At 46.2% G+C, this 9931-nt stretch overlaps 1 protein-coding gene across 4 annotated transcripts in view; it reads left to right on the top strand.

Annotated features, from left to right (window-relative positions):
* Positions 1-9931, top strand: part of Zfyve1 (zinc finger FYVE-type containing 1) — a 51785-nt gene that overhangs the window by 10178 nt on the left and 31676 nt on the right. The window contains exon 1 of one of the 4 annotated variants that reach the window (XM_021178599.2): positions 9217-9479. The exons of the other annotated variants lie outside the window; for them this stretch is intronic. Coding sequence (XP_021034258.1) covers positions 9351-9479 — 129 coding nt within the window. The 5' untranslated portion in view covers positions 9217-9350. Of the gene's footprint in view, positions 1-9216; positions 9480-9931 lie in introns of those variants that run through there. 4 annotated transcript variants of the gene reach the window in all.

The raw sequence follows: 9931 nt of genomic DNA, 5'->3' as shown, positions 1-9931 counted from the left end.
TCACTCTGTAGACCAGGCTGGCCTCAAACTCAGAAATCCGCCTGCCTCTGCCTCCCGAGTGCTGGGATTAAAGGCGTGCGCCACCACGCCCGGCTTTGCCACCTTTTTGTATAGATCTTTTAATGGTATATTGGTCCTACTAAGACAATCCTGCATACTATCCCCATTTCAAGCCCTTAACTGAGTTGTCCTCAGAGACCTCTTTGTCATGTAAACTGGTGCTTCATAGGTTCCAGGGATCAGAACATGGCATCACTTGGGGGATGACAGTCTCCAGCCTGCTACATCTTGGGGAGCAGATTGTGTTTCACAGATGAGAACCCCAGAGGTTGATCTGATACAGAATGTCCGCAGTGTGGTGATTGAGAAATGGACCTGCCAGATAAAGGCTCACTACAGAACTGGGTTCTAGAGCGGGGAAGCTGCTGTTAGGGCAAAGAATTAACCAACCACCCTTCTTGCTTCTGGCTTCTCAGAAGCAGCCCTGCCAGGGAAGCCGGCCATCCTCACTGTCTGGGACTGGGCCTACTGTGTTTTCTAGGCCTCAGTGGAGCCGACTGAGAAGAGCACAGGATAGACCCACTGTTCACTTGGTTGTTTATAATGTCCAGAAGTCAGAGCAGCACCCTTAGCAAATGTCTGTAAGGTTAGGAGAATAAGTTTTCTAGCGACTAGGGTTCTTACAGAAGGAAGAGGTTGCTGTTTTTAGGGTCTTCAGGAAGTTGGACATCTTGTTTTGTTAGTATGTTTAGTAATTGGGGGGAAAGATGAGAAACAAAGCCATTCTTTATCCGTTTTTTCTCCTTCCAGCATTCAGGCCAGTGACCTCATTTCCTAAGATGTCTGTGTCTTTATGCTTGCATGTGTGTCTGTGGGGCCGTGAGTGTGTCTGGTGCCCATGGGGTTAGGGATGCTGGAGAGTTGTAAGCTGGCAACCAAACCTAGTTCCTCGGAAAGAGCAACAGATGCTCGTAACCCGTGAGCATTTCTCCAGCCTCCTACCCTGACTCTGTCAAGGCTTTTCCTCGCCCTAGTCCGTTCGCCTCTTTGATCGTTTTTATGAAGTCCCCATGAGTGTCCTCTCTGGGAGGGGCATACTACCCAGCACTGTGCTTCATCTTCATGCCAACTGACCACTGACTGAGACTCAGGCTGGCCCAGGACTCGGTTTCCAGAGCTCGGTGGCATGGGGGCTAACAGTCTCTGAGTGGCTAGACTTTCCTTGCGTCGGAAGCATCCACAGACTACTTGTGACATGGGGCTCCACGCTGAGTCTTCTGCCCGTCCCTCAGCTTGGTCATTGGATACCTCACTGAGACTGGTCCTTTAAGAAGACCCAACACATTGCTTGGCTGCCTCCCTTGTTGACAGTCCCAGAATAGTGCTGCTCAAAATACTGAGACTTGGCTTTTTTTTTTTTTTTTTAATTGACCAAAAAGAGACCTTATTTTAGTAGGATTCAAAAATGGAAACGATGCTTTCTTACTGGTTGGGAAGTCTTTATCCTGACAGTCTGGGTGAGTCTGCCATGTGTGTGTATTTGTGTCATGGTTCCTGGGCCTGCTTTACTCTGTCCTCTGGCTCCTGGTCTAGGTAGTTTTTGGGACTCTGTCTTTAGGTAGCCTTGTTCAAACTCCAAAGGACTCCATTCTGGCCAGTAGGTCGTGAGCAAAAGGAACCCTGATTTTCTACATTGTGGAACTTTTCCATTCTTCTCTAATGGCCAGATGGATGGGGGAAAAGAGCTGACTTTGGTGCAGTGGGGACTTACCCTCTGACACATTTTGGTCAGAATATACATACAGTTCGCCATTAGCTTCTTAGGTGCCATGTCAGGAAAATAAAACCCAACAACTCTTTGGCACTGTCAAAATAATAATCAATAATTGCCTGAGAAGCAAGGCCTCTCCTAACCCTGCCCTTTACTCAGAGAAAGTAAAAGCTCCTCTGTTTAGTGATGGTGGTGGACTGGACGGACTTAAATGGGATTACTGGGAAATGCAGCACTGGGGATGAAAGAGCCCCCTAATGTGTGCCTTTAGTCTCTGCTCAGGGTCTTGTGAGTATTCTCAGCTTTGGATTCATTCTGCGGTAACTAACTCCTGACTTTTAACTTGGCAAACTGTTCTGTTTAGCTCAGGGCTGTTTAAAATTTGACTCATATAAGCCATAAAATCACAGTGAGTCAGCTGTTTAAGAACCCATCCTTATGGGTTCTGATTTACCTCCACTTGGTGTGACATTACCTTCACCCCACCCCCCATCGATTTTGAAGTCATCTTTTTGAATTTGAAAGTGCTTGGCTTTTTAAGCCAGGATTAATGTAGAGGGCAGGGTTTCTTGCTGAGTTGACTTTGTGCGTTTCCTCTGGGGTTGTGTCTGTTGATTGTTCCACTCTTGGTCTTTCCTGCGGGTTGTATAGCTCTGGTTGCACTGTGCTGGGGACCTGGCCTGTGTAGGAAGGAGCTCCTAGGAGATCATTTTTTGTTTTTTTTTTTTTTTTGGTTTTTCGAGACAGGGTTTNTNTGTGTAGCCCTGGCTGTCCTGGAACTCACTTTGTAGACCAGGCTGGTCTCGAACTCAGAAATCCACCTGCCTCTGCCTCCCGAGTGCTGGGATTAAAGGTGTGCGCCACCACTGCCCGCCAGGAGATCATTTTTTAGTTCATGTTTAAGTGCTAACTGATGACTGATGAGACATTAGAAGGAGCTAGTGGGGACTCCATGATGAAGGGAAACTAAGCCACGGAAGTTTAGGCTGGCCTTGGATCCAGTTGGTAGTGAGGTTGACCTTGAGCTCCTGATCTTCCAGCTTCTGCCTTAGCCCTGTGAGAAGCCGAGAGCATCTCAGTGCCTGGGTGGTGCAGGGCTGGGCACTATACCCAGGGCTCCATCAATAGTCTGCCAAGCGAGCTGTAGTCCCAACTCTCTTTTTACCTTTCTTTTGAAAACAAGACAAAACAAAACAAAACCTTTTTTTTAATTAATTTTTTTGTTATTTTTATCTTCTATGCATTGGCATTTTGCCTGTACGTGTGTTTATGTGAGGGTGCCAGGTCACCTGGAACTCAAGTTACAGATAGTTGTGAGCAGCCACATGGGTACAAGAGTTGAACCCAGGTCCTCTGGAAGGGCAGCCAGTGCTCTTAACCACTGAGCCATCTCTCCAGCCCCCAAACAATAACCTTTATTCTGTATGTGTGTAGGCATGTGTGCGGAGGTCAGAGGATAACTGCAGAAGTCGATTCTCCTTTTTATCCGAGGGTTCCCTGGTCATCAGGCTTGGCAGCATATGACTTTCCACATTGAGCCACCTCACTGGCTGCTCGTCCCTCTTTTTTTTTTTAAGACCAGGCTGTCCTTGAACTCACAGAAATCCATGCCTCCGCCTCCTAAGTAGTAGGATCAAAAGAGTGTGCCATCATATCTGTTCATCAGTGAAGAAGCTCCGTTTGACCAGTTTGCGGGCCAGCGTGGCTGTGGTTGGAATTGTAGGGTGGAGATGGATGCTAGTGCTGTATAAGAACCTGACCACCGGCTTGCCGCCTTTGGAGGATGACTTGACTCTCTGGTAACTCCTAGACTCTCCACGCCCCTACCTGTTCTTGACACTAGATCATTTCTGGTAGTTTCTAGATACTGGGTGCTTGAAAAGAACTACCTTTGCTCCTTTCAGACGCCCACATTTAAGTTAAGTGACAGCACAGCCCTGACTGAGCTGAACTTAGAAGTTAAGGAATATTCTAGAAACTCTACTTTCTAGTTAAGCTCTGCGATCTGGTGCCTATGCCATCCACATGGCTAAATCATTCCATATCCTCTCGTAACCTTTTCTTTCAAAGCTTTCAAAGACATCAGTACCCTGCCTTGAAGTGGAAGTACTTACTGAGCTGTGTGTCTTAGTAGCTGGGATAACCCCTCTGTGCAAACCTTTTCTCTCTGTGTAGCACTGGGCATCAAACCCAGAGCTTTATGTGTGGCAGGCAAATGCTCTGCCACTGAACTACATCCCTAGCCCATTCCAAATGGTCTTAAAGGAAGACTCCTGTGTGGGAGTGAGCCTGGGAGGAGAGATGGAGGCCGTCCTGCTCGGAATGCCCACTTCTCTTGTTAATAGAGGTTATTTGAGGGTCCCATAGTTCTTTTTGTGCAGTCTCTCTGGTTCTGGTGACCATGGGTTTGGGTTAGTAAGATCTGCTCTGTGTGTGTGTGTGTGTGTGTGTGTGTGTGTGTGTGTATCGACATCCCTTCACTACGTTATCCAGGCCGCCCTTGGGTTCATGGTCTTCCTGCCTCACTTTCCTGAGTATTTAAGCTTCCAGCTGGTATACCCAACTTACTGTGCTTTTGAGACTCATCCATATTTTTGTACAGTTTATAAGGTAATTAATTTTATTGTTGAATTCTATGAGTATATCATAATTTATTTATTTATTGTGATATCTGTACACATATAAATGTATATGTCTATACATTTTTTATTTGGAGATAGGATCTTCAACTCATCTTCCTGTATCAGCCTCTTTGAGTGCTAGAGTTTTATGTGTGGCCCTGGCACTTAGCTTATATTGTGTATTTATATCAGATGTTGTGCATCTTTGTATTAGAATGGAAGTGTCATGAAAACGGCTGCATTAGTGAGTATACAAAACCCCTGACAAAGGCACGTTAAGGAGGGAAGGGCTGATATAGCTTGAAAACATGGCAGGACGAGTGGGAGGCAGCTGCCATATTGCAGGTCTGTGGTGGCCTGTAGGTCTCTGTCTGTCTTTCACCTTCTGTGCTGTGCTGCGCTGCGCTGCCTGGATTCATGTGATTTGATTTTTATGAGTCCTAGGCATAAGACAGCTTTGACTACCAAGCATCAAGGTTGGATGAACAAAGAACTGCCATCTGCTCTGTCCCCCACCCCCATTAATACAAGAGCAACACACACATGCGTGCTCTCTCTCTCTCTCTTCCCTTTGTTTTTCTAATTCATTTCACATCCCTCTTTTCCCTTTTATTCCAGTCCAGAGCTCCAGCCCACTGGATGGTGTCACCCACACTCAGTTAAGCTTCTCTAGAAACATCTTCACGGATGCATCTAGAGAGTGTTTCTGCTTGATGGTTCTAGATTGCTAGGTTGACAGTCAAACTAACCATCATAGCTTTAGAAATAGTGTAATAGGGCTGGAGAGATGGCTCAGTGGGTAAAAGCACTGACTGCTCTTCTAAAAGTCCTGAGTTCAAATCCCAGCAACCACATGGTGGGTCACAACCATCCATAATGAGATCTGACGCCCTCTTCCGGTGTGTCTGAAGACAGCTACTTTACATATAATAATAAATAAATCTTGGGGCCAGAGTGAGCGGGGCCGGGGTGAGCAGAGGTCCTGAGTTCAATCCCAGCAACCACATGAAGGCTCACAACCATCTGAACAGCTACAGTGTACTCATATACATAAAATAAATAAATAAATCTTAAAAAAGAAAGAAAGAGTGTAGTAAATCACTTTGCTCCATTCACCTCACAGAGAGAAAATTGAGGCCAGTGTAAGTGAAATGATGTCAGATTGTTCCAGCATCAGTGATGGGTAGAGCCAGCCTAACCAAACCCTCCATGGTGATAGTGCTCCTTCTCTCCCCTAGAGAGAGCACAGCATGTAGACATTGTTCCATTCATCGAAACAATACAAACGGATTGTCTGGTGTGCCCCTCAACAAGGAGTTCATTGTCGTTGTGAAGCTGAGAGCTAGGAAGAATGCGGACTGTGGATGGCGTGTTAGCAACAAGGGCGGGGAGTGAAGGGGCTGTGCGGGACAGGGACTGCATTAGCTGCTTCTGGTGTGACATTTTCATTGATTCTTACTATTTGTTGATTTTCTATCTGTCCATCCATCCGTCCACCCATCCATCTATCTTGTGGCCTGTTTCTTTGTGTTCTAGTCTGTTACTTTTCCTTCTAAGTTCCAACTGTCAGTAGCGCTCATGCTAGTTTTGCTGTAGCTAGATGGAGTTTGTAAAAAAGGGGAGCTAGCTGTGTGTCCCCTTTGGAAGATTTTTGGAGAAATCTCTGGAGTTGGCATTTCTAGTCTTCAGGATCGGAAGGCTTTTTATTCAGATATAAAAGGAGAGCTGAACTCGGTGAATTGGGTATGTCAAAGAAATTCATCATGGAGCTGACAAGAGCTGTTTTGGAAGAATCTGTGTGAGGTTCCTTTCTCTGTGGCTATGGTCTAAGCTGCTAGGACAGCAGAGGAGCTGTGGGTAGTGTCTGTGAGGCAAGGGTCAGCTCTGCTGGGAGGGGGAATTCCTGACCTTAGTCATGGGACACTTTTGGGACAACGGAGTGGAAGAAAGTGATCTTTGTCTTTACGAAATGTACTCAGTGTTTATGAGGCCAAACTTGTGACTCCAGTCACCTTAAGAAAACATTTGATAGGGAACTGGCTTTGCTTCTAAAAAGGAACTCCATCTCACATGTGAACCCGGAGTAAGTGTGCACTCCATTAGGGTAGAGTGCACGTGCACCTTCCGAACCTCCTGTCGTTTAAAAGCAGGGTTTCTAGAACTTTCTGATCATCTAGAACATCTGTCTAGAACAGCTCGTCATCCAGAGGAACGGAACCTTTGTTGGGACTTCTTTAAGACTAGACTACTGATGTGTTTTACATCATTTTAGTAAAGCCCTATTTGATTCATTTCTTTTTATTTTATGTATATTGGTGTTTTGTTTGCATGAATGTCAGTGTGAGGGCATCAGATCCCCTGGAACTGGAGTTACAAGAAGTTTTGAACTACTATGTGGGTGTTAGGAATTGAACCTGGGTCTTCTGGAAGAACAGCCAGTGCTCTTAACCTGACATCCATCTCAGCATATTTGAAAGGATACAAATTAGACCTTTTTATTCAGTCAAGATAAAAATTAGACTGTGAACATATATCATTGTCTGATATTCTTTTACTTTGGGAGAGTTGAAGTCTCCAGGGCCTCATGCATGCTCTGCTGCTGAGTTCCTCATGGTTTTTAAAAAGATTTTTTAAAAAGTTATTTAGTTCTATGAGCATTGGCGTTTTGCCTGCGCATGCGTATGTATGATCTGTGTGAGGGCGCCAGATTTTTTTGGAGGTGGGTTGGTGCTGGGAATTGAATCCTAGTCCCCTGGAAGTGCTTTTAACCGCTGAGCTATCATCTTTTCAGGCCAATTTAAAAATAAATTTATTTAATATTTTTTATTTATGGGTATATAGTCATGCCTGTGAGTGAATGCCATACGTGTGCAGGTGCCCGTGGATGCCAGGAGATGTCAGATTCCTTGGGGCTGGAGTTATAGGAGGGTTTGAACTGTCTGATGTGGGTATTGGGACTGGAACTCAGATCTTCTGGGAGAGCAGTAAGTGCTCTTTAACTGCTAAGCCAACTCGCCTGTCCTGTTTTTTTTTTGAATTCTATGGAAATAGTTTGGGGTTTCTCAAGGGAAAAATCCCTTACTTTCTACCTCTTGCCTTCCTCTACAAGAAGAGAAAATGTAGCACTGGGGGTGTTCATGTGTTGTTTGCCAGCATCAGGCTAGTGATGGGACAAGGTGAACTTAGCATATGCCTGGACTATAGAAAAACTCTACTTGTATTTTAGGGTACTGGTCTCAGTTGTAATTAGAGAATCTCTTGGTTTCTTTGGCTCTCTTCCTCTGAACTCAGCCAAAAAAGATAAAAAAGTGAAGTGAAATAGAAACCAACAAATACAAATCATTAATAGAAACTCAGTGTTGAGGATAACTGCCCATATAAATTAGTTATGAGTCTCAGAGGAAAATGATAACCGCATCACTTGTTGGATTGGGGTAGAACTTATCCTGAGGTTCCTGTTGTGATGGAGTCGGGGAGCTCGGGATCGTGCCTTGTGTTACTTGGGGATAGGAATGGTTTGGGGTTGCTGGCACTGGGAACAGCGTAGCAAACTTGAGAGGGATGTCTGATCATAGTTGGTGCAGATCTGATCTACTTAGAGGCCAGGACTGGAAGGGCCTCCATGTTGAGCAACTCAGAGTGCTTCCTGGTGCCTTTGTACCTTATCTTCTAGAGTCTGGCTGGGCTGTAACTCCTCTCCTCTCTCCTCAGCTCATTGGCTCTTTCCATTGCTGCTTTTCCCTTCCCAGGGTTGCTGGGGGGAAAGTCCATGTGTGTGCATGCTTCCTGACCCATTCTGAGTGCTAAGATGCGATCTTTGGAGTCATTGCTGCTGCCACTTGGATCAGAGGCGGCCGGCTGGTGCCTTCCTCCCAGGAAATCATCTGATTTCCAAATAGAAATAGGGATCTTTGAGAACTGTTCATTCATTTTACAAAATACTTAGAATGTTACACAAATTAAGTTTTTTGAGTAAGTCGGAAAGTGGGAGAAGTGGGTAAGATAGAGGTACTATTGGGTTTCTTTCTGAAAGATTGATATTTTAAAAAAACTTGTGTTTGTGTGTCTGTGTGGCTCTATGCATGTGAGTGTAGGTTAGGGGCATTGGGTCCCCCAGAACTGGGTTCCATTCCTGATGCGGTGCCAGAGTGGAAGAATAGTACATGCTCTGAACTGCTGAGCCATCTTCCCAGCCCCCTTGTGGGCTCCTTTCAGCCTAATATTTGTTAGGTGTCACTTTACTAAGAGTCAGCTGCAGCACCACTATTAATAATGTGTTGCTTTGTTTTGTTTTGTTTTGTTTTGTTTTGTTTGAGAAAGGGTCTCTCTATGTAGCTCTGGCTGGCCTGGAACTCAGAGATCTGCCTACCTCTGTTTCCCGAGTGCTGGGATTAAAGGCATGTGCCACTACTGTCTGGCAATAATGCACTTTTGTTTAATTTCTTTGTTTTTGTTTTTTTTTTGAGACAAGCTTCACCAGGCTTGGCAGCAAGTGCCTTTACCCACTGAGCCATCTTGTGTGGCTCCTGACCCTCTGTGAGGCAGAGTCTCACTGTGTATCCCCTGGCTGGCCTATAACTCATGGAGGTCCCCCTTGCCTCTGCCTCCTAAGTATTGGGATTCAAGACACGTGCCACCACTTCTTGTTATTGCCTTCTTTTGTTTAGTGGGAGAGGAAAGGCGTTATTTGAAGTGTGTGGTGAGAACTTGATTTTAGGTGGAGCTGGCTTGCCTCTGGCCACACTGCTGAGTTGCTGTCTGGGTGACAGGCAGGAGGGAGCCTAGTCTTGCAGCACACTTGGGTGTTTTCCCAGTGGGCTGATTCTAAGTACTAATGGCTCCTGTTCTCACTGTGTGCCACACACTGGGCTGTGCCCTTTGCTATTTATCTTAGACTGGACTTTTATCTTAGGCTGTCCTCCTTGTCCCCACTGGGTTGGGCCGCCTGTTGTTATCTAATGTCCCGGAGGCTTCCTAGTGAAGTAGCTCTTTCAAGGCCCAGCCAGCAGTGGCTCAGCTCTGGGTGGAACCCGAGAGCTGCTGACTTCCCTGAGGTCTCAAGAGTCCAGGCTCCAGGAGGAGCAAAGGTGATACTGCTCCTGCTTTTGTTTTGTTTCAGGACCAAGGACTATTTCAGTCTGTCAGAATTGGGTGGGGTGACAAGGACTGCTCACCTCAGAAGTGGGGTGAAGATGGGGTGGATGAGTACAAGCAGACAGATGAGAGAAGCTGGGGCCATGGCCCTTCCAGAGCCTTCTTTCCTTCCTTACCAAAGGGAAGCTCTCTTTTTCTTTTTGAGATGTGGTCTCACCAGGTAGTCAGTCATGGCTCACCCAGAGCTCCTCTGTAGCCCTGATCCTCCAGCCTCAGCCTCTGTAGCCCTGATCCTCCAGCCTCAGCCTCTGTAGCCCTGATCCTCCAGCCTCAGCCTCTGGTGCCCTGATCCTCCAGCCTCAGCCTCTGTAGCCCTGATCCTCCAGCCTCAGCCTCTGTAGCCCTGATCCTCCAGCCTCAGCCTCTGTAGCCCTGATCCTCCAGC

This window comes from Mus caroli, chromosome 12 (assembly GCF_900094665.2).
Source record: "Mus caroli chromosome 12, CAROLI_EIJ_v1.1, whole genome shotgun sequence".
NCBI classification, from domain to species: Eukaryota; Metazoa; Chordata; class Mammalia; order Rodentia; family Muridae; genus Mus; species Mus caroli.
The sequence above is the reverse complement of the archived record's forward strand: the minus strand, read 5'-3'. Positions and strand labels throughout refer to the sequence as shown.